Source organism: Marmota flaviventris, chromosome 2 (genome assembly GCF_047511675.1).
Source record: "Marmota flaviventris isolate mMarFla1 chromosome 2, mMarFla1.hap1, whole genome shotgun sequence".
NCBI lineage: Eukaryota > Metazoa > Chordata > Mammalia > Rodentia > Sciuridae > Marmota > Marmota flaviventris.
In genome coordinates, this window is record NC_092499.1 from 114,548,154 (window position 1) to 114,572,091 (window position 23,938).

Consider the following 23,938-nt stretch of genomic DNA (forward strand, 5'->3'; position numbering starts at 1 on the left):
CACATAAAAATAAATAAACAAAAAAAAAGGTATTGTGTACAACTAAGAAATAAATATTTTTAAAAAAATACTTAAGAGTAAAAAGTAAAATTCTCCTTTTGGAATTTCCTGTTCTCCCCATTCCCATTTCTCTTCCTGGAAACAAACATTGTTTTCATCTTGCTGTGTTTCTTTCCCAAATAATTTCTGGTGATTTCATGTATAGATATAACTGTACTATGATTTTACATAAATACAAATATATGTTTTCCTGTATTATTGTTTTTTAAATGTTTATTTATTTATTTTGGTTATAGGTGGACACAATACCTTTATTTTATGTGGTGCTGAGGATCAAACCCAGTGCCTCACTCATGATAGTCAAGCATTCTACCTCTGAGCCACAACCCCAGCCCATCCTGCACTGTTTTTATTCCCATTGAATACTATGCTTTAGAAAGTTTTCTGTTAGTACAGATCACAGAGTATACAGAGTTAAAATTCATTCTTTTAAACTAGCATTCCACCGTAAAAATATACATGTTGCTTCATTCACCATTTCCTTTTTGATAGTTCACAAGACGAAAGCTGCTAAATTCTTATGTGATTTATACAGTTAAACAAACAAGCAAAAAATAACCCCAAATTGAAGCCTAACAAAACAGACATCTCACTTGATCCTTTCACTTATAACCCCTCACTAAATTCCAAAAGCCCAGTCTGTTGACAAATGCAGAATCTCCTAAGTGAAAGGAAAAGCCAGAAACCTCCAGAAAGAACTCAGAGGTAGCATCATAGGAATGTGCTTGTGACTCCTAACTCCTTAACTTTCCCTTCTGGGAATGGGTACTGGTCCTTATAGATTTTAAAAAAAAAGGGAAGTCTTAATCCTCTGAGATTGACAGTTGGGTAGCTATGCTAACTCCCACGGATTCAGAGGACCACATTATTTTATGGGTTAGAGCAGAGCTTATTGGGATGAAGTGATTAAAGAAATTTTAACCTGAATTTATACCCATAGAGCTTTATTCTCCTCCCCTTCCCCCAGTCCAAATAGGAAAATAGAAGTTCTATCAGTCCCTTGGAGTCTAGCTATAATAAGTGTCACCATCAGAGATTTAAAGATACACCTAACCTACCAGTTTGATTGGTTGATGAAAATGGATGGGTCTTGAAGAAGAATGATTTTTAACTTCAATCAAATAGTGTAGCCAAATGCAGGTGTCTTTCCACATGCATCCTCTTTCGAGGAGCAAACTGACAGAGGCCCTTGTTTGCAGCTCTTGCTTGGGCAAATGCTTTTCCCTCCACTGAATAACAACCATTTCTTATCTCAGTTCCTGTAGGTTGGGCATTTGGGTGTGGCTTAGTCTGATGCCTCAGGCTTGGGGTCTCTGTGAGGCTGTAATCAAGATGTCAGTTGGGTTGTGGTCATCTCCAGGTTTGCCTGGGGAGGATCTGTTTCAAGTTCACTCACATGATTGTCATCCCTGGTGGTGGGCTGAAGATATCAGCTCCTTAACAAGTGCACCTGCCTTCCCCCAGTAAGTCAGAGAGCAACAGGGTGTGCTCAAGATGGAAGCCATAGTTTTTTTGTGTCTTCATCTCCAAAGTGACATCTCATTGCTTTTGTCATATTCTATTCATTAGAATCAGAATTAGGTCGGCCCATGTTCAGGCTAATATTTAATGAGTACCTGCTGTATGTCAGTAATTATCCATATACTTGGCTTCCTTCTGGTCTACACTGTAGGCCTTCCTGAGGTGAGAGGACCTTGCTCAGCATTTCTGAGCTCTCCTGGTGAGCAGTCTGCCTAGATTGTCTTCAAAAGCAACTCAGTCAGCCAGACCTGCTTAAGTACTTGGCCCCATGTTGGATGCAGAGTGTGTTTGAAAATTTGGCAGTTTCTCCTGAAAAGAAAGAGACAGAAGCCTTCTCAGTGACTCCCAAAACATGTTGGGCGGGTCCATGTACACACATCAACCCCTCTTTTCTGCTCCCAGAAATCTTCCTCTTTTGAGATTCTAGCTGTCCTTCCCGTAGCAAGTACATTAAGAAGATTATTACTAGTGTCTCAATGCAGAAAAAAAGGTAATGGTACAAGGCAGCCAAAGAAGGTGAGAGCTTAGTTAATATCTTAAAATTTGATCCACCACGAGAGCCTTTCGCCATTTAGTCTATATAGGCGGCTGTAACAAAATATCATAGACTAGATGGTTTAAATAACAAATATTTATTTCTCACAATTAGAAATTGAGAAATCCAAAATCAAGGCACTGGCAGATTTGGTACCTGGTGGGAGCCATTTCTTGGTTCACAAATGACTGTCTTCACTGGATCCTCACATGGAAGCAGGATTCAGGGAGCTGCCTTACAAAAATACTAATCCCATTCTTCAAGGCTCCACCCCCATAACCAAAACACCTCAAAAGCTCCCATTCCTCCTTATCACACTGGAGATTAGGATTTTAACATGTGAATGGGGGTGGGGGACACAAAAATTCATTCTATAACTTTTTCATTCTTTCAATTTGTATTTTGATTATCATAGATCATAATCATAGACTGTGGTTATTTTAGGACACAAAGTTTTCTTCCCTGAATTTATAGTATATCATAGTGTTTATAGGTTAATTCTTTTGTTACATATTCCAGATTGCTTTCCAAATAGTTGCAATTGATTGTAACATGCTGTTGTATGTGGATTGAGCACTTCTGGAGTGCATTGAAGACTCATGCACCAATCTTGAAAAAGTTGTCTATACTGTGCTGTCACCACTTTATCACCTCTAACTCATCTCTCAACTCACCGTGACCTGGCTTTTGCCTGAGCCACACCACTGAAACTGCTTCTGTCAACCATCTCATTGCTAAATGAAGTCCTTCTTTTGTTGGCTTCTCAGTTGAAAGTCTGAAACTCCTATTCTTCCACAAAGGTTCTTGGTTCTCCCAGTTTCCTTACCCCACTTTCGGTCTTTGCAGGTCCATCCTGCTCTCTCCAGCCTGCCGTGTTTCCCAGGAATCTTTCCTAGGCTCTACAGCATACTTGCTCTACAGACTTTCCGTAGACATCCCCACTTCTAGATGCTGGATGCCTTCCAAACCTCCACTTCCATTTCAGCTCTCTCCAGGGCCCCACTTCCATCCTCTCACTGGACAGGCCACTGTGGGAGGAAATCCCAAGCCCACCTTCACTATAACAATGATGAAAACAAACCCCCTCCCCCATCATCTTGCTCTACTCCTGTAAGTGCCTGAATTGTTGTCCATCTCAGTAAATGGTACCACCTCATTCCTAGATGCACAAAACAGGAATGGGGGTATCACCTCCTCCTCTCTTCATTTCCACAAACAACACTCTAATCTTGTTGATGTTAGTTCTAATGTCTCAGATCTGTCCACATGTCCCATGTCCCTTGCCCCACCAGGAGTCTAGACCCTTATCAGTCCATGCCTGGATTACTGGAACCGCCTCCTAACTTGGCTCTTTGTCTCTAGTCTTGCTTCCCTTCAACACATTCTTTTTTTTTTTTTTTTTTTCTGGGGGAGGGGGAGAATGGAAATTGAACTCAGGGACATTCGACCACTGAGCCACAACCCCAGCCCTATTTTGCATTTTATTTAGAGACAGGGTCTGAGTAACTTAGCTCCTCGCTTTTGCTGAGGCTGGCTTTGAACTATCAAGCCTCCTGTCTCAGCCTCCCGAGCTGCTGGAATTATGAGCATGTGCCAGTTCAACCCATTCTAGAGGCTGCAGGAAAAGTGAGACTTTTGAAATGCAAATTTAATCACAACCTTCCCCAGCTCAATACCCTGCAGTATGTCCCTAGTGTCTCACACCAACATCCAACCCCTTGCTTCCCAGGGCAAAGATATAAATATATGTTATTTAAAAAATAATTGTACAGTAAGATGTATTTTTTGGTGTACAGTTCTAAAAATTTTAACACAAGTATAGATTCTTATGGCCACCGCCATTGCCTGTAACTCTCCAAAGCTATCTCATGACCCCTTTTGTAGTCACACCCTCCCCATCATCAAAGAAACAATCTTAGAAACCAACAAAACTACCTAAGCCCCTTAAGGTGTCTTTAATGCACTTGCCTACCTCCCCCCATGCAATTAGCCTGAACTGTTTTCATTTTTTAAAGATGCTTTATGGTTACTGTCTTCAGTTCTTGGGGTGCTCCTCCATTTGGAGCCCTAGGGACAGCAGGACATCTGCCTCTGCGCTGAGGAGCGCGGGGTGCTTCCCTCTATTATAGCCAGTTCACGCTATTTTTTTTTTTTTTTAATTGCCAGGTTGTCTCAGACACCACACAGCTCCTCCTGCGCAGGGCCGGGGTTTTGGCCAGGGCTGTGACCCCACGTGAGAACTCGCAGCAGCGCGGCCAGCGTCACGACCCCTCGATCCGCGCCCGCTCCAGAGGCCGCGCGCACATGCGCACTGGCGGGCGCGCAGGGCCGACCTCGGCGCCACCCCTCCCCCACGCCGCCGCTACGTAGCGGTGGCGACGACCCGACCGTTGCGGGGCGCCCCGGGCCCTGAGGTGGGACGGTCGGTCTCTGACACCCTTCCCTTTCGGCCCCGAGCTACCCGGCCTGGTAGCCCAGGACGTTCCCGTCGCATGGCGGAGTGCTGCGGACGACGCCCATGAAGCCCATGGTCCTTCTAGTCGCGCTTTTGCTATGGCCTTCGTCAACGCCGGCGTTTCCGAGTGAGTGACCGGCCTAGGCGGCGGCGACCCGAGGGTCCTCAGGCAGCCTCCAGGTCTCGGCCATCGGAAGTGCGGCTTTTGCTTTTCCCGGGTCCGGCACTCCTCCTGCCCCAATGTCCAGGGTGCTGGCCCGGCGCCGAGATGTGTCGCTCTGCTCGCGTCCGCGTCGCCACCGGGCGGACCCGGGACCGCAAGCGTGCGGGAGGCGCTGTCGGGCAGGCGGAGCCCTTGGAGTGTGGCCTCCTCCGCGGGGAGACTCGCCCTGTGCCACCCTGGGCCTCTTCCAGACGCCTGGGTGAGACAGCAGGGGAGGAGGACGCGTTCCCTGCGATGCCAGCCTGTTTTTGTCTGTCTGATCTGCCCAGAATGGCCTTGACATTTCAAAACATAAATGTGACATGTGAAAAAGTAAAAAGTTCAGATTTCACTGCTCATAAATATTAAGTTTCAATGAGACACCGCAGCAGTTATTCTGCTTTCCTGCATTGGAAGGGCGGTGAAGGGATTGTAGCACACACACACAGTGTGGCTTGCAGAGACGGAAATCATTACAACCCCGCCTTTTAACAAGAAAAGGTTGTCTGACCCCAATGGTCAAAGGATGACCAAAGTTAGCATGCAGATTGGGGGCTACCGTCTAGAATACTCACTAACTCATTCCCACAAAGTGCGTCATGGCGTGCAAGGGGTGAGAAGCCTTAGCTAAGCAGAATTCTAACTTAGATCTTCCAGAGGAGCTCTTTTGTTCCTCCCCAAGAGCTGAATACCAGTAAGGTCAAATTCAGCAGTGCTGAGACTTCTCTACATTACCAACATCTTGGGGACATCTGGAGGTGTTTAAGTGTGGTCTCTGATAATGATATTCCAGATAATAACTGTGAGGCCTGCTCATCTAGTCGAACTGTAATTCATTGCAGTATTTAATAACGTTAGTTTGGTTTAACCAAATTAATAAATAAAATTCACTCAACGGGGTATGTGTGAAAAAGTCTTATAGTGCATGTTAAGTATGCAGACCTATATTTCAGACTTGTTAAAAGATTGTAGTTGAAAATTAGATTTAAAAATTAAAATGTAACACAACCTAAATTATCATGAATAGTAGTGGGAAAAGTTCTTGAGGAAGTGTCTTAGTAGTTAAAATTAGCCCTTTAAAACTAGCACTTATGCCTGGTGGCATGGGCCTGTAATCCAGCTCTGGAGGCTGTGGCAGGAGGATCCCAAGTTCAAAGCCAGCCTCAGCAAAAGGGAGGTGCTAAGCAAATAAGTGAGACCCTGCCCCTAAATAAAATACAAAATAGGTGTGGGGATGTGGCTCAGTGGTCAAGTCCCCCTAAATTCAATCTCCAGTATCGCCATCCCCCCCAAAATCAAGTAACACTTATGATTTTTAGCTGTTTTTAATAAAAATCTTTGTAAAATTTTTCTTCTTTGCCATAAATGAGCAAAACACAAGATAATTATCTTTTCTGGATAATTGGTGATTGTTATTACTAATACTATTATTGCATTTTGGTAGTAGTAGAGCAGTAGGTCATAGCTGACTAAAATATATGGAAATTTTTAACTAAAGTGACATTAACTGTCACACAGTACAGCCTGGCACTGCTATTCAGCAGTCCTGGATACTCACTTTATGCAGTGCAATCTCCTGCCTAACTACACAATTTTGTGGCCTGTTCTTTTTCTTTGCACCCCTCTAGCTAAGATTTTTTAAGGCTGTTAAGGAAATGAAGACATTTCTCAGAAAAAGGAATGATTTTGTGTTGAATATGTAAGTAGTATAGGACAAATAAATAACTAACCAGATTGTAGATCATAGAAGATATCTTGGAAAATGTGATTTACCTCTTTTCTACAGAAATAGATTAAGAGTTATGTAGGGTAGGGGCTGGGGTTATGGCTCAGCTGTAGAACACTCGCCTCGAATGTGCAAGGCCCTGGGTTTGATCCTCAGCACCAAATATCAATAAATAAAATAAAGTTATAAAAAAAAAAGTTATGTAGGGTAATATTACATGACTACTTTCTCCTTTCTTATTCTTTCTCTCTCCCTCTTTTTAATTAAAAAAATAAGTATACCAGTGAAACTAGGCTTATGTTATTAGGTTTGATTTAAATCAATTAAGCCTTCTTTTATATGGCCACTATTGGAACAACTATTGATGAAAAAGTCAAATAAAATAATGCTCTTTCATGCCAATGATAAGATAGGTTTTTATAATGAAAATTGCAGTTCAAAGATCATAGGCATATTAAATATATATGTTGAAAAAAACTTCAGTTCTGGTTTAATCTAAATTCATCCTGACATGAATGAGGCTTGGGTATATGCTTTCCTACATATACACACATCCTGATGGTGCTGGGTAAATATCCTGTATACTTAATTTTTATACATTAAATTAATTTCTTATATCTGATTTTTCAGTTTTAGTTTGAAATATTTTCTAATTTAAAAATCATTCCTCTTTAATGTGTTTTCACTGTGATTTGCTTTACTACCTAATATTAACTATTACTAAAATTATATAATTTGCTTTTTAAAATTTCAAGTCACTAAATTAAGGGCCTGAAGCTACACATACAAGACTGTGAAATAGTAGTTTGGGGGAGATATTTTTTTAATTTTCATGAGTAAATTGTTTTTTCTAGGCATCTCTTCATATAGATCAGCAAAAATAGAGTTAATGGTAGGTGTCAGTTTAGAGTGGCAAAACCTCTTAACTTGCTTCTTTAGATTGATATTAAAAGGAAGTGCAGTATGTGAGTCTTTGACCTTCATCCTTGTCCTTTGCCCTAATGAGCCAAACAAGGCAAGGGAAATATTAAGGAGGCAACTAGCAATAATTGTTAAAATCTATCACTAAATACACTGAGAGAAAACATTTATTTTAAGTACACTCTAAAGGTAAAATTCACTTGGTTTTTAATGCTGGAGGTTCACTTTACATCTTTTCAGTGCTCAAGGCTAAGACACTCAGGAAGGTCTCCCAAACCTATGAATGGAATGTACTGACACACTTCCTAATGTTTGAGATAATGAGCTTGTCCTCTAATTGGTGAATGTCCAGAAAGGCCTTAGGGGAGAAGGAGGAAGTTTCATTAGCCTATCCATTAATGTTTTAATGGGGGAAAATGTTCTGTCTTTTTGTTCTTTTGATCATTTTAGCCCTTAAATGGAGATACTTTAATCTCCTTATAATGTATGTAAAATTTAAAATTAAGCAACAATTTCACTATATGAATAAAAGAGGTATAATACAAGTTGTTTGAAAAGAAAATATTTTCTTTTTTAGGATCATTATGTATTTGTGACTTTTTAAAACAAGTTATTTTATTTAATTTTTTTTTCTGAGGCTAAATATTCATGCCTTGATATGGTGGAGCTGCTGCAATCTGCTTTCTCTATTCCTTTGGTAGGATCCCATATATTTTATTTTATTTATTTTTATTTGTTCCTTTTTTAGTTATGCATGATAGTAGAATCTATTTTGATATATTTATATAAGCATGGAAATATATCTTATTAGCTGCCCAGTATTGTGGATGTACACAAGGTCCCATATATTTTTAAAGATTTCTTATTTTGTGACATTAACTGATTGTCCCACTTTGTATCTCCCCTGCTCTGAATGGAATTAGTCATGCTTCCAAGGAAATATAGTACAATGTGATATTAAAGACCAAAGCACCTAGGACACAACAGGCTTGTGTGGTGAAATGATATTGTTATTTGGGTCATTGTAGTTAAATAGAACTAAAAGAGATAAAATTTAAGGTCAGGAATTTATGTTGTTTCCCATTATATTTTAACATTACACATAGGATAAAGTTTTTCATTTTTAACTCTTCACCCAAACCAAACTTTAATTCCTTTTTAAAAAACAAATTTAATAAAACTATTTTGGTTACCTATGGTAACATGAAAGACTTCCCCCACATTTATCATTTTTCATGATTGTATGAGTTGACTAGGCTCAGATGGGCAATTCTGCTTCATTTGGTATAGCTGCGGTCACTCATATGGCTCCATTCAGTTGAACACTCAGTTGGGTTGAGAGACCCAAGATGGCTTTTTGTCTTTCAAGGTCTTTCTCTCCATGACTTCTTGTCTTTCACTATCTAGCCTAGGTTTCACATTAGCTGGCTTCCAAGAGGAATCTTTGTAAGCCACAATATGAAAACATTTTATCAAGCCCATTGGTGTTGGACTTGGTAGTGTCCTATAGGCCAAGACAAGTCACATAGGGCAAGCCCATATTTAGTGTGAACCCAATAACATAAATACCAGGAAGTGCAAAACCGTGAAGTTACATTTCTTTAAATGGAACACTTGAGTAATCTGAACATAATTCCTTGTTCAGCTGTCTCCTTGTTTTTTGTCTATCAGCACAAAACTAAATAATTTACAGGGAAAATGCTGGATGAATAACATATATAATGTATATTATGTTTCCTTTTGTGACCATTCTCTGTGTGGTGCTTGTGTGTGTGAGCTTACAGGCTAGAAATTGAACTGTAGTCTCACACACGCTAGGTAAACACTTTACCACTGAGCTACAACCCAGCTCTTTTGACCATTCTTTTTGAGTACATCCTCCTAATGAATTGAGTACATCCTCCTAATGAAGCAGTTATTCCTACTTTGATTAGTATTGGAAATATTTAAGTTATTTAAGTTTATTTTAATTTGATGGATGTTCATGTTTTAACTGGAATTCTTACATGGTGACAGTTTTCAGGTATTAGTTTTTACTTGCAGCATTTAATTGCTGTAAAATAAAGGAATTCTATTCTTTGTGAGTCCATTTATATGACCTGGATGGAAAATATAAGCAATTTTTTCTCCAGAGTTAAGGACATAACTCTGCATAGCCAGAATCTGTACCATCTATGCTTGGGTTTATATTTTAAGTTTTATATACTTAAGTTCTTTATGGATAAAGACATTGTTTTTCCTTTCTTGTGGAAATAGAAATCTTGTTTATATTTGAATCTTTAACAAATGAGCATCAAGAATTCCTGGTTAAATTTTGGGTGTAATCACCAGTTGCCATGTTAAAGTTATAGCCCAAGGACAAAATGAAAAATAAAGAGTTCTTAAAGCACAAAGACCAGACGTATTCCATGGAACTTTAACGTTTTTGTCTTTATTTGAATGTTTTAAAATTCATCTTTTCCTCTTTACTGAACTACCAAGTTTCCTCCTATTATATGCTACATTTTGCTCCTACCTTTAACTTACCAGATATTTATTCCTATATCAATCCATTTTTAAATTAACAATATTATTTGGCTTTAAACCTTAGTTTTTAAAACATAAATTGTATTAAAGCACATTATCAGTATCCATTTTATATTAAGGGATATCTTTTTTTTTTTTTTTTAATTCCATTTGACAGAACCACATCGGAGTGGTACATACTACTTGCTTCAGCTGTCAGACATCATTTGGAAAATTCAAGAGGCAAAGGGAGTATTTACCCATATTTTTCCTCTTTCTGTTACTCTTTCTTCCTTTCTAGTCTTCCAGGATTTCTTCTTTTACCATTTGCTTGGCAAACTTCATTTAGCTAGTCTTTTAAGGTATGTCTTCTGGTAACGACTTCTCTTAATTTCTCCTTGTCTGACAGTGAATGATCCTTTCATTCTTGAAGGATGTTTTTCCTTAATATGGAATTCTGCATTGCTGGGCCTTTTTTGGTCAGCACTTGAAAAATACATTATTTCCTTCCTATCCTCAGGATTTCTGATAAGAATTGTCAAATCATTTTTCCCCATCTCTCTTGCTGCTTTTAAGATTTTTTTTTCTTTGTGTTTGGTTTTCAGCTTCTTGAATCTATAAGTTCCTATATTGGCCAAATTTGGGAAATGTTTAGCCATTGTTTCTTTGAATGTATTTTGAGGCCCACCCTTTTTTCCTCCTTTCCTCTAAGACTCCAATCACACCAATGTTAGTTTTTTTTTGGTTATACTTTCACAAGTTCTTGAGGCTGTGTTCATCACCCCCACCCCTCTTTTTCTCTGTTCTTTCTATCCCGTAATTGCCATCATTCTGTCTTCCACTCCACTCTTTCATCTGAGGAGCCTACCCACTGAGATTTTTTCCATTTCAGTTACTGTGTTTTTCTATTCTAAATTATCAGTGTGGTTCTTCTTTATTTCTTCTTTTTCTTCTGCTGAGATTTTTTATTTTTCATTTGTTTCAAGCATGTATGTATTGCTTGTTGATGCTTTTTTTTTCCTTTTTGTTTAGAGGATTGAACTCAGGGGCAATTAACCACTGCCACATCCCCAGCCCTTTTTTGTATTTTATTTAGAGACAGGGTCTTACTGAGTTGCTTAGGGCCTCACTAAGTTGCTGAGGCTGGCTTTGAACTATTGATTCTCCTGCCTCAGCTTCCAAAGCTGCTGTGATTACAGGCTATGACACTGCGCCCAGCCTTTGTTGAGGCATTTTTATGATGGTTGCTTTAAAATCCAAGATGGATAATTCTAACTTCTGTGTTGCTTCAGTATTGGCATCTGTTTTTTTTTTTTTTTTTTTTTTTAATTCAAAATTAGATTTTCTTGGTTTTTGGTGTGAAAACTGATTTTTTAAAAATTTAAGCCTGTATGTTTAGTTATTATATTGTGTTGACTCTAGATTGTATTTAAATCTTTGGGTTTGATTTAAATAGGCCTCTTGCCCGCTTTGGCAGGGGAAGAATGGTTTTGCCTTGTTTTCATAGGGTGAAGATGAAAGTCTGAGCTCCTCATTTGGCCTTCTCTATTGGGAGAGAAGGTATTAACTTCTACTTGGCAGCAGTACTTATGGGATAAGGGAAGTGGGTTGGAGCATCTTGTAACAGCCCCATGAGGGTGGAACCCCACCATTTACTAGCCTTTGCTGATGGGAGTAATGCTGCAGTTTTCTCTGTTACTTGACTGGAGCATTGCAGTTATGATCTAAAAGATGTTCTGTCTTGCTAGTCTGCCCCTTCCTGGACATTTAGTTACAGAGATAGCAGGATTATCTTGAACCACCTTCTTTCTCTTTTATGTCTTTAACATCTGTGCACATTGCTATTTCTTGGTTGCTAAACTCTCTAGGCCCCAGTGTGGGACATATGTGGCAAACAGAAAACCCAGAGAAAAATGTGTCATTTTGGTTGTCCTGAAGACCCCAGTGATTTGTTTTTCTCTTAGCAACTTTCATATGGTTGCTTTATGTTTAATAACCAGCATTTTTAACTATGTCAGCAGAAGCAGAGGGGAACAACTACATGTTCTCTATCCTCATGGACGCAGAAACCCAAATATGTTCTTTTTAAACCGTTTCATTAGGGGCTTTTGGAAGAGGCAATGTGTTTTGAAAATGAACAAAATAATTAATTAGAGCATATAAGAGAATTATATGATGACCTGTTTTAATTTTGGTCAAGATATATTGGAATTTGATTTTTAATGCTTTGGTCTATATTATTTTGCAGTTTTGATATAAAGTATATAAAGCCAGCCCTATTTTGTATTTTATTTAGAGATAGGAGTCTCACTGAGTTACTTAGCACCTTGCCTTTGCTGAGGCTGGCTTTGAACTTGCAATTCTCCTGTGTCAGCCTTCTGAGTTGCGGGCAAAACTAAGTTTTTGTAAACTTTAGTTCGTTAAAAAACAGGTGTCTTTGTTTTTAACTACAATGATGTAACTATAATGGAAAACAGAGTTACTGTAATGCAAACAAAATTATAGCATAACATATTAAGTATGCAAGACACACAAAACTCAAGGTATAGCTTAATGAAACAATAGTTCACCCCTGTGTAACCAGTGTAACCAAAGAAAATATTACTAGCCTCAATTAGTTTACAAGCATGATATTTTAATGTGTACAAATGTTTGAAATCTAGCACAGAAATATGAAGGACAACAATTTTCTAAATTTATGATACTTACAAAACTGAGTTTATCTAAAAAAGAACTTATGTTCTTAGTTTCCTCAGAATAAATTCAAAAGTAATTAACTTGCCTTTTACCTTTGTATGAAGTGGATTTATTCTTTTTAAGTCATTGACTGTCCATTCTCACTCATATTTTGTAGTAAGAAAACATTATATTTGGATTATCTTCAATATTTCTAGATATATCTTGATGTATATAAAGAATGCATTTTTGACAATAGGGCAAAATTTTGAATTATTGATCTTAATATTCACATGTATTTTAAAATAGAGATGTATTCCTGAAGGATGGTTTTTATTACCATAATCTTACTGCTTTCTAGCATTCTTGTGGCATTTCTTTATGACAACATTGTCCAGATATTATGTGTACCTGCTTTGGAGTGAGACAGCTTATATTGAAATCCCATCCTTACTGCTTACTTGTTGAATATAATCTTAGGCACATTATTTATCCTAAGTATCTTCCTTTTCCTCTTTATCAAAACACTCCTCACACTCAAAGTCCTTAATGTAGTGCCTGCACATACTAATTACTCAGTGAGAGCTATTATGATCTTTTTAATCACTGTCTTCCAATTTCCCCTTCAGATTTCCTGCTACATTTGTTTCTACAATTGTTAGTACAGTTTTGTTTACTGTCCTGTTATTTCGGTTATGTGGCTAATTCTCCTTGTACTATTTGAAGAAGAGAAGTGCAGGCAACTTAAGCTCAGGTTAGCCCCACAAATGAAATTCTGGCAAAACCTTGAGTCTGCTTAGCAGTTAGCCATCTTGCTACAGAAGGCATTGGAGAGAGACATCCTGATGTCTGAAGCTGGAAGAGATTCTTACTTTAGCCACATTATGGGACATTGCTATTTGCTTAGCTCCCTAACTGGTAAAAATAGAGAAGGTATTATACCATTGTAGACTACAAATATTTGAGGTAAAATAATCCAACTTTTATCAGGGTAGTCTGTTTTTTGTAAGAATTTGAATTTTGTTTAGCTTCCTAGCACTTCCTGACATATGGAGAAAAGCAGGTTTTCACTGTGACCAGGTCTGTCTGTAAGGATATTTGAGGCTATCTTTTACACCCTTATCTGCAGAAATTTTTATAAATATCAGATTGATTTCCAAGAACAGTTATGATTAGTATAACTGAGAAAGTCAATGTGACATATGTAGATGTTTTAGGGGGGACAAAAACAGGAGGTGGGAAGTGTGTGGAGATAAGTATGAGAATAGATCAATGCGGAGACAAAGGCATTACAAAGGGAAGAAAACCAAGGTAGGAGGAAGGGTTCTCTGTTGCTAGGTAGCCATGAACAGGCTTTTGGGTGTTGCCTGAGTAACAGTAGAAGGAGCTAATGAGTATGTCAAGTTGTTTTTTTTTTTTTTTTTTTTTAGGAATGAGCTAGTATTTCCTGTCTTTTGACACCCTAACTTGTCTAATGACTACCTGGGTATATTATTTACACTAAGAAATGAAAAGTTAAAATTATTTGGAAATCTAGCTTTTAGTAGACTTATAATGGCAGTGTCTCCTTAATGGCAACTAAACCTCTGCTGGTTGTACATTTTAAATTTGCTTATGATTTGCTATTTGCTTTGGTTTTTCATAATTGAAATATTTCCCAAAAAGATTTTAAAAACCACTGTAGTATAAAAAATTTAAATATACCCACAAATAGATGGAACAGTACAAAATCTCTATACATCTATAAACAGCTTCAACTATTGTTAAGTCATGATTAATCTTATATCAATAGTATCTCCATCCACATTGTTTTCCTCTTTCCTTCCTTATTCTCTTTCCTAATTCCCCTTATAACACTTAACAAAACATAGAAACAATGCAATTTTGTATCTAAAAAGATACTGATTCCTTAATATCAAATATCTGGTCAGAACTTTTCTCATTATCTTTCTCTTTATTTCCAGTTGATTTGACTGGAATGGTATTGGTATAAGAATCATGCATTTAATTTATTGATATCCTTGTTAATAATCCTCCACCTCCTTTCCTTTTGCAATTTAGTTGTTGAAAAAACTGGATCAAATGCTTTATAGTTTCCCACAATCTAGATTTTGCAGATTATATCCCCATGGAGAGTTTCATATCTTATTTTGTTGTCGTGTATATTTTTCATATATTGGTTAGATCTAGCGAGGTCCATTGGAATCAGGTTTGACTTTGCCTTTTTCTTTTGAAAAAATACCTCATAGATGATATTGTGTTCTTTCAGGAAGCACATAGTGTTTTGATTGTGTATCTTTGTAATAATAGCAGTCATAGAAAATAACTACAAAGTGATCATGTTATAAATGATTTCTTCATTTACTAACTGGAATAATTTATAAACTGAAACCTTCCCTGACCTTGAGTTATTTTTACATATGCATTTGGGTCTACTTCTGTATTTTCTTTTTTGTTCCATTTATTAATCTGTTCATGTGCCAATGCTAATACTGTTTTTATAATAAAAGCTTTGTAATATTTTAATATCAGATTTTAATATCTGGCAAGGCCTGTTTTCCTGGTTATTATTTATTCTTCAAAATGAACTTTAAAATTAATTTGTGTAACTCTAGAAAAAAATTCCCGTGATTTTTAAAATTAGAAGCATATAAAATATATAAATTATCAGATTATGTCATGTCTAAGCATCTTTATGATGTTGAGCCTTCTTACTAAAGGCATGATATATCTTTCATTTGTTGATGTTTATATTATGTATTTCATAAGTTTAATATTTTCCTATATTATATATATTGCTATGGCTAATGTAATAAATTACCACAAACTTGTTGCTTCCAAACAACAGAAATTTATTCTCTCATTCTGGAGGCCAGTAATCTGAAATGAGTCACTAAACCCAAAGCAAAGTATGTAGGTAGGGTCATCCTCCCTGGGGAAGCTCTAGGGAATATAATTCTTTTTTTTTTTTTTAATATTTTTGTAGTTGTTGATAGACCTTTATTTTATTTATTCATACATGATGCTGAGAATCGAACCCAGTGCCTCACACATGCTAGGCAAGTGTGCTACCGCTGAGCCCCAGCCCCAGCCCAGGAATATAATTCTTGTCTCTTCCAATTTCTGGTGGCTGCCAGCATTCTTTGACTTGTGGCCACATCACTTTTATTTCTACCTATTCCTCCACGTTCCCATATATTTTTCTCTCTCAAATCTGTGTGTCTCTCAGAAAGACATTTCTGATTGGATTTAAAGTCTATCCAGATAATCCAGGATAATCACTTCTGGAAAGACTCTTCTTTCAGATTCTAGGTATCAGTTCCTATTATCTTTAGATGTTCATGAATTTAGCTTCTTGCAATGCCACACTAGGTTTTGGGCATGTCTTTTACAATTTAATGATTAGATGTTTTGTTTCTTTTTTTGTTATGTAAATGGAAACTTCTCTCTCATTTTATCTTCTAACTGGTTAACATTTGTATATTGGTTTTTATAACTTGCTACTTTACTGAATTATCTTTATTATAGTAATTTTTAATTGATTTTTATACTGTTAGATTTATGTCATCTGTGTATAAAGATAGTTTTACCTCTTTCTTCTGAATTCTTATGCCTCCAGACATTTTCCTTTGTCGAATTGCATTGACTAGTACCTCCAAATGATGTTAAATAGTAATGGGATATTAGGTATCCTTACTGTGTACCTGTCTTTAACAGGAAAACTTCATGTTTCCTATTAAATAAGATCCAAAGTATACTTTAGAATATCTTACTAGGGAACATTATATTTTCTAGGAACTTTGAAATTTTTTAAAATAAGGAATATAAGCAGTTACCTTTGTAAAAATAATATCTTCTATAGTACTCTATAGCTTTTGAAGTGTTTTCAAAAATCCAACTCATTTTTATCTGTGAGATAAAAACACATGTATCTTTATTTTATATTTAAATAAATATTCAGAGAAATTAAGTAATTGCCTAAAGTCATGCTGCTATAACATGGTAGAACCAAGATAACAATCAAGGATTTTAATTTCACTGCACTAATCTACATATTCGGGGGGTGGGGGGAGTTGGGGTTATGGCTCAGTGGTAGAACACTCACCTCACATATGCAAGGCCCTGGGTTCGATCCTTAGCACCACATAAAAATTAAATTTTTTTTTTAAAAACTACATATTCATTTTACTCAGTATTTTCCTTTATGAACACTCTACACTCAGGACATTATATTTTATAAACATGAGCATATATAAATAAGTTGTTTTCCTTTGTAAAATATGACTTTTATATATTTTTGTCAATTAAAAATAAAGGAGGTAAAAGAAACTACTTGACCTGTAATCCCAGCAACTTAGGAGGCTGAGGAAGGAGGCTTGCAAGTTCAAGACCAACCTCAGAAACTTAGTAAGGCCTTAAGCAACTTAGACCAGTCTCAAAATTAAAAAAATAAAATAAAATGGGGCTGATGATGTGGCTCAGTAGTTAAGTGCCCCTGGGTTCAATCCTGGGCACCAATAACTACTTGAAACTTAAAACATAAAAAAAAAATGTGACTTTTAATGGTTTATTATATTAAGTGATAGGTGCTTACTGAATTCATTATATTGCATGTACATCTTACTGATACCCTAGATGTAAATAATCCTAAGAGCATATATAATAGTAAAATGAAATAAAGAAATTAAGAAGTGATGAGTTTTTAATATTATTACCTTTGTTTTTAATATAATTTAATTTTTAATTATGCCTATGTTTTACATATGGTTCACAAAAATTCCTAAAAATCTAATATTTGGCTGTAGTAAGTCAATATTGAGCCCATTGGAACATACTACTTGGTTGAAGGATATAACCAAAATTTTTATTTAGTAAGTTGCCTATTGAATCATAAGTTACATGAAAGAATAAATGTAAAAAGATATAAAGAATTTGGGCTGGGTTATGGCCCAGGGTACAGCACTTGCCTAGCATATGTGAGGTACTGGGTTCGATTCTCAGCACCTCATATAGATAAATGAATAAAACAAAGGTTAATCGACATTGAAAAAATATGCAAAAAAATATAAAGAATACTGTTAATGTGATTTTTGCACTAATCTTGCCCATTCATTTTAATAAGAACCTGATAAAAATAATTTTAAGTTAGAGTAAGATGCTTTGTTTATTGGTTCTTTATTTCAAATTTAAGTGACAGCATAGGAGATAAACTGAGTTCAGTAGATTCTGTCATTGTATCATTTATAATAAATTTTATTATTAATTTTTTTTTCTTCAAGGCATTACTGTGTCTCGTGATGAAGAACAAAACTTGAATCATTACGTACAAGTTTTAGAGAACCTAATACTAAGTGTTCCCACTAGGGAACCAGGCCCTGAGGAAAAATCAAAGTCTCCAAAAAATCTTTATTCTATAGGATCAAAGAGGTCAAAATCTGAGGAGACAGTTACACCGTCAACTGAGAATAATGTTTTAATCAAGGATGTTAGTGCAGGAAGTACTCCTTTCTCTACTAGAGACTTCACATCACCGGGAGTAGGGAAGAAACTAATGACTGAAAATACACCATTCTGGTCAATCAGACCAAACAATGTTTCTGTTGTTTTACGTGCGGAAGAACCTTATATTGAAAAAGAAGAACCAGAGCCAGAGCCAGAGCCAGAGCCAGAGACAGTGACAGTTACAAAACACAGCCGGGCCTCAACGTTGTCACCAAGTATTACACAATTATCTACTGCCACATCATCTACTGCCAAACTATCTCCATTTACAACTCTCAGTTCTACCAGCAGATCTCAAATGTACCTGTGGACAGATTCAGAAGATGTTCCTCAGCTCTCAGATGACTCTGCATCAAGCAGATTTAAATTCCCAATATATGAACAACACTCAGACAATATGCGTAATGATATCATTTTGAGAAAAATTTCAGAAATATATGCACAAATGCAACAGGCACCTCCTGGTGACAGCAATAATCCAGAATATAAAGAGTATATTAAAGCCTCTAAAGAGCTCCTGAAACGAAGCCTTGCTCTAGCAGAAGCAGCAGAATATAGATTAGAAAAAATGTATACATCCGAGGCATTGGCACAAGGACGAACCAGTAATCAAATTGTTGACATTGAAACTGTTATTAATACGCTGTATAATTCTAGATCTAAATTACCGGAATATTTAGATATTAAATATGTTCCAGCTGAGATGAGAGAAAGGGCTAATACAGTATTCAGTACATTGAAAAATATATTATGTGCAGGTCAAGTAGAAACTCAAAATCTTATTAAGAAGTTATTAAGCAATAATATAAAAATGTTAAACCTACTTGATATTCCACGATAAAGTTGGTTTAAGCAAACTGTATTCTTTCACAGGAAAATAAGCATATTAGTGATTTCAAAAGTTGTTTTAAAATATTTTTATTATAATTTAATGCACTAACATCTTTATATGACATGTTCTAAAATTTTTCATATGCATAGAAATCTAATAATTTAAAATAAAAATTTGGTTCAGGAGTTTGTAGTTTTTTTCTCATTAATTAAAAAAGCTAAGAAGATCTAATTTTTAAAACATTGAAGTTGGGGATGTAGCTCAGTGGTGCAGCACTGCCTATCATATGTCTGAGGCCCTGGGTTTAATCCCCCAGCACTGCTGTAAAAAAAAAGAATCATTGATTTTACTTGAATAGATTAGCTAAATTCACCCATTTTATGAGTTGTGACTACACTCCATATGTAGCTAGTTTGAAATAATTTTATGTATATGGTTTTTATTGCTCTTTCAGGGAGTAATTCAGAGAATCTCAGTTTTCTTTCTGGATAGCACAGTTGGGACACATATCAGAATTACTTTTATTTGGACATATATGTGCCTCCTTTGAAAAATGGTATAAGACCCATCCCTGTTTTTTTGTCATCAAGTGCTTTTGGAGTATCAATGAGGGACCTGAAATTTGTAATGAAGTAATTTTGACTTATTTTCTGTATTGGCTTATTTGTGTACAAACACATCAAAGCTTTGCAAATGTTTTGTCAGGAAGTATGATTGACATCGTTGAGGTCAACTGTTGAGGTCATAGTATTATTATGGTGCAGGTAATTGTTTCATTATTTGACCAGTATTAATTCAAATTCATATACTTATTCCTTCATCTAGCTAGTCATTTGTGGTTTAATCAAAATTTATTGATTTTCTAATAGGGTAAATTGCTAGACTTTGGAGATATAATAATGAAGACCTATTTCCTTCTCTCTTTGAGATTACATTATAGCAGGAAATATAAATATTAAGCAAATAATTTCAACAACTTGAAAATTTCAGTTGTGGCAAGTTATTATGAAGGTAAGATATTTGACCTCATCTAAACCAAGAATAATTGTAAAGTTACTCTGGGAAAAGAGGTATTTAAGGTAAAGTCGAAAGTAGAGGGTGTGTTTACCCGTTAGGTTAAGGGAGCATTCCAAGGCGTGGGATGAGTGCAGGTGAAAGCTCCGGCCTGAGAATGAGTGTGGCAGGTTCAAAAAGTACTTGGAGTATGGGGATGCATCTTGGGAGAGCATCCTGAAATGGAGTGGGATATACACAGGGTCAGAGTAGACCCTGCAGGGCCTTGTATGCATGTTAGATATTTTAGCCTTTCTCCTATGATCAATGAGAATCTATTAGTGGATTTTAAGTGAAGAACTAGTATGATCAAATACTTTTGTTTATTTTTTAAAAACTGGCTAATTTTAGAAGTAGTCAAAAATAGTCATGCTTTGTGCACAGGCCAAATTTAGCTGGAGTAGATGGAAAGAAGCAGCAATTAAAAGAAGAATCAAGGGGCTGGGGATATAGCTCAGTTGGTAGAGTGCTTGTGTCACATGCACAAGGCACTGAGTTCTATCCCCAGAACCACAAAAAAAAAAAAAAAAAATCAGTAGAATTTGGTGATTAAATGGACATGTGTGACTGAGGGAGTAGTGGGGTTCAAAAATAATTGCCACTAGCTGTATTATAAAAAGGAATATGTAGGTTTTATTTCATAAAACACTATTTACTGTTGTTTATTTTAAACATGATTTTACTATTAAAAATTTCAAACATTTGCAAAAGTAAATAATGATATAATGGACCCATATACCCATCATTCTGTTTCAATAATATGTACTATTGGCCAGTTTTCTGTCATCTATACCTCTGCTGCTTTGCTCTCTTCCTGTATGCTGAATTAAATCCCAAATACTTTAATCATTTCATCTCTAAATATAATGATATGAATCTCTATAAGCTTTTTAGAATACATATAACAGTATAATCACATATAAAAATTATTTTTATTATCAACTATCTAGTCAGTGTTTAAATTTTAAAAGTTAAATTGGAAATTTGGAGTTTCTTTGTATGACTCAAGAACAAATAAATTTCACACATTGAGATTTGTTGATTTGACTTGTAAATCTCTTTTAATCTACAAATATCCTTTCCCACTTCTTCCCCCGCCTTTGAAGTTTATTGGGGGGGGGGGGGGCTACATTTGTCCTGTTTCCTGGAGGATGGATTGTGCTGATTGCATAGTACTGTAGCAGATTCTCTAGTCCTCTCTATTTTCTGTAAATGGGTAGTTTGATCTAGAGAGCCTTCATCAGACTGAGAGAGGGTAGAATAATAGGGAAGGAGGAAGAAAAGATTCAGATAAGAATGGGCTTATAGGTTTGGTAAAAACAAGTGAGAAAATTCCAGATTGTAGCTACTATCATTTTTCCAATGATGTAGAAAAGGAGGATATCAGTTGAGAATGAGCTAAAAGGTTTGAAAGGGATAACATATGAAGGGTCTAATACACAATTAAACACTTAAGTAGTAGCTTTATGTTACTTGCAGTTTTAGAGACTTTGTCTGATTACATAATACTAGTGCAATATGAAGTAATTAGAGAACATTCAAAGTATCTTTGGTCTGCTAGAGTGTTTAAAACTCTTTGAGAAAATGTTTACAATGTATTAAAGCATTGTAAAATACTCTTTTATATGTTCATGTTTTGGTGGGTTACAGTGTTTTGAGTTAAAGCCAACTTTTAATTGATTTCATGCAATAAGAAAAACTACTAGTTATTTTAAATCTCATAATATTTAAAAATTGCTCATAATGAAACCTCTAATCCTTTACTTAGAGAAAGTTATTTTTGAATAAAAATCTTGCCTTCATCTGTATTAAAATATCTGACTCATGAAATCTAAGTTCTTTTTAAGTAACCTTCTAATATCTACTAAATAAAGACATATATTTTTTAAAAAGTATCTTTCTATGTTACTCAGGCTGGCCCTAAACTCTTGAGTTCAAGTGATCCTTCCATCTCAGCCTCCTATCTATCTATCTGGGATTACATGTACCAGCCACTGTGCCCAGCCTAAATGAAGATCTTTGAAAAACTGAACATGTTGATTAATTTTTTAATAGACTACGTATATGCCAATTTTCAACTTTATTTTTAAAGAAGAACTGGAAGAATTAAAACATGTAGTTTTTGTCTAGTAGTCCTCTGACTACATATTATAGCATTCCTAGTTCTACATTGAGGTGAACAAGATTGAACATATAGGAAGGAACAAATACTAGATTCAACTCACAAAAATATAATGATGTAATCACAGATACAGTAATTCACATTGAAAATGCCAACATTTTCTATTTCTTCCTGGTCAGTTTTGATAGCTTTTCTCTTTCTAGAAATTTGTCCTAGATTTCATGATATCCAATTTGTTGACATACGATGGTTCATATAATATTCTCATAATACTTTGTATTGCTGTAATGTATCCCATTTTTTAAATCTGATTTTAATTTCTTGAATCCTCTCTCAATTTTTGGTTTAATTCTACTTTTTTCTATTTTTTTTTACCTTTAATCTTTATTATTTTCTTCTATTAAGTTTGGGTTTCATTTGCTCATCTTTTTCTAGTTTCCTAAGGTATAAAGTTAGGTTATTTAAAGTCTTTCTTTTTTATTGTTTGCATTTTCTGCTTATATATTTCCCTCTGAGAACTGCCTTTGCTACATCCCATGTAGTTGGTATATTGTCATTTTATTTTTATTTATGTTTAAGTATTTCTAATTTCTGCTATGATTGCTTTTTTGACCTATTGGTAGTTTAAAAATTTGTTGCTTAATTTCCACGTATTTGTGAATTTTCCAGTTTTGTTATTGATTTCTGTTTTATTTCTATTGTATTCAAAGAGAATATTTTAATTTCAGTCTTCTTAAATTTGTGAGATTTTTTTTGTGACCTACATATGATCTATTTTTTGGAGAATGTTCGTATGCACTTCAAAATAATATGTATTTTGCTGTTGTTGAGTAAAATTTCCTGTGAGTCTTTTAGGTCTAGATTGTTTATCGTGTTGTCTGCTTTCTTCTATTTCCTTATTGATCTTTTATTTAGTTTCTCAATCCATTATTTAAACTGGGGTATTGAAGTCTCCAACTAATTTGTAGTATTGTCTTTCTCTCCCTAATATTTGTCAATATTTGCTTCATATATGATGTGTATATGTTTATAATTATTATATCTTCTTGATGAATTGACCCTTTATAAATACAGTGTTTGTATCTTTGATAACAGTTTTTGACTTGAAGTCTATTGTCTGATGTTAGCATAGCTACCAGCTTTCTTTTGGTTACTCTTTGCACAGAATATCTTTATATAGTCTTTATCCTTCAACATATTTGTGTCTTTGAATCTAAGTGAATCTCTTATAGATAGCATATCATTGGATCATTTTTGTCATTCTACAAATCTCTGCCTTTGGTTGGAAAATTTAATCCATTTACATATATAGTATTTACTGATAAGAAAGAATTTAACTTCTGTCGTGTTTGTCTTATACCCACCCCACACCCCCACTTTCTCTATTATTCTTTCCTTTGTGTTTACTTGACTTTTTGGTAGTGTACCATAGTAATTTCTATCTCATTTTCTTTTTTCTCCTTCATCCTGCCTTCCTTCTTTCTTCTCCCCCTTCTCCCTCCCTCCCTCCCTCCCTCCCTTCCTTCCTTCCTTCCTTTCCTTCTTTATTTTTTTCTTCATAGTACTGGGGATTGAACCCATGGGTACTCTATCACTGAGCTACATCGTGAGCCCTTTTTAAAATTTTTTGTTTTGAGATAGGGTCTTGCTAAGTTGCCCAGGCTGGTGTCAAATTTTCAATCCTCCTGCCTCAGTCTCCTGAGTATTTGGAACTACAGGTGTTGGTAAAGATGGCGCCCGAGAGCGCTTCTCTTCCAGGAGCTCAAGTCCATGAGGCACTGAATGGCTCGAAAACCATCTTCCAATCCCTGTGAATGGCGCGAACTTT

General features: G+C 35.8%; 1 protein-coding gene across 1 annotated transcript; it reads left to right on the plus strand.

The window, feature by feature from the left end:
• The first annotated feature begins 4,505 nt into the window (after positions 1 to 4,505).
• Positions 4,506 to 20,897, plus strand: Spesp1 (sperm equatorial segment protein 1). The gene is made up of 2 exons (XM_071608426.1): positions 4,506 to 4,698; positions 17,881 to 20,897. Exons 1-2 carry the CDS (start codon positions 4,635 to 4,637, stop codon positions 18,942 to 18,944), a joined length of 1,128 nt encoding a protein of 375 aa, XP_071464527.1. The 5' UTR covers positions 4,506 to 4,634; the 3' UTR covers positions 18,945 to 20,897.
• Positions 20,898 to 23,938: the final 3,041 nt, after the last annotated feature.

What these genes read in the sequence shown, in the direction of transcription:
- Spesp1 (XM_071608426.1), top strand. Translation starts at nt 4,635, where the DNA reads ATGAAGCCCATGGTCCTTCTAGTCGCGCTTTTGCTATGGCCTTCGTCA. An exon ending in GTCAACGCCGGCGTTTCCGA is followed by an intron (nt 4,699 to 17,880) that starts GTGAGTGACCGG and finishes TTTTTCTTCAAG; the next exon opens with GCATTACTGTGTCTCGTGAT.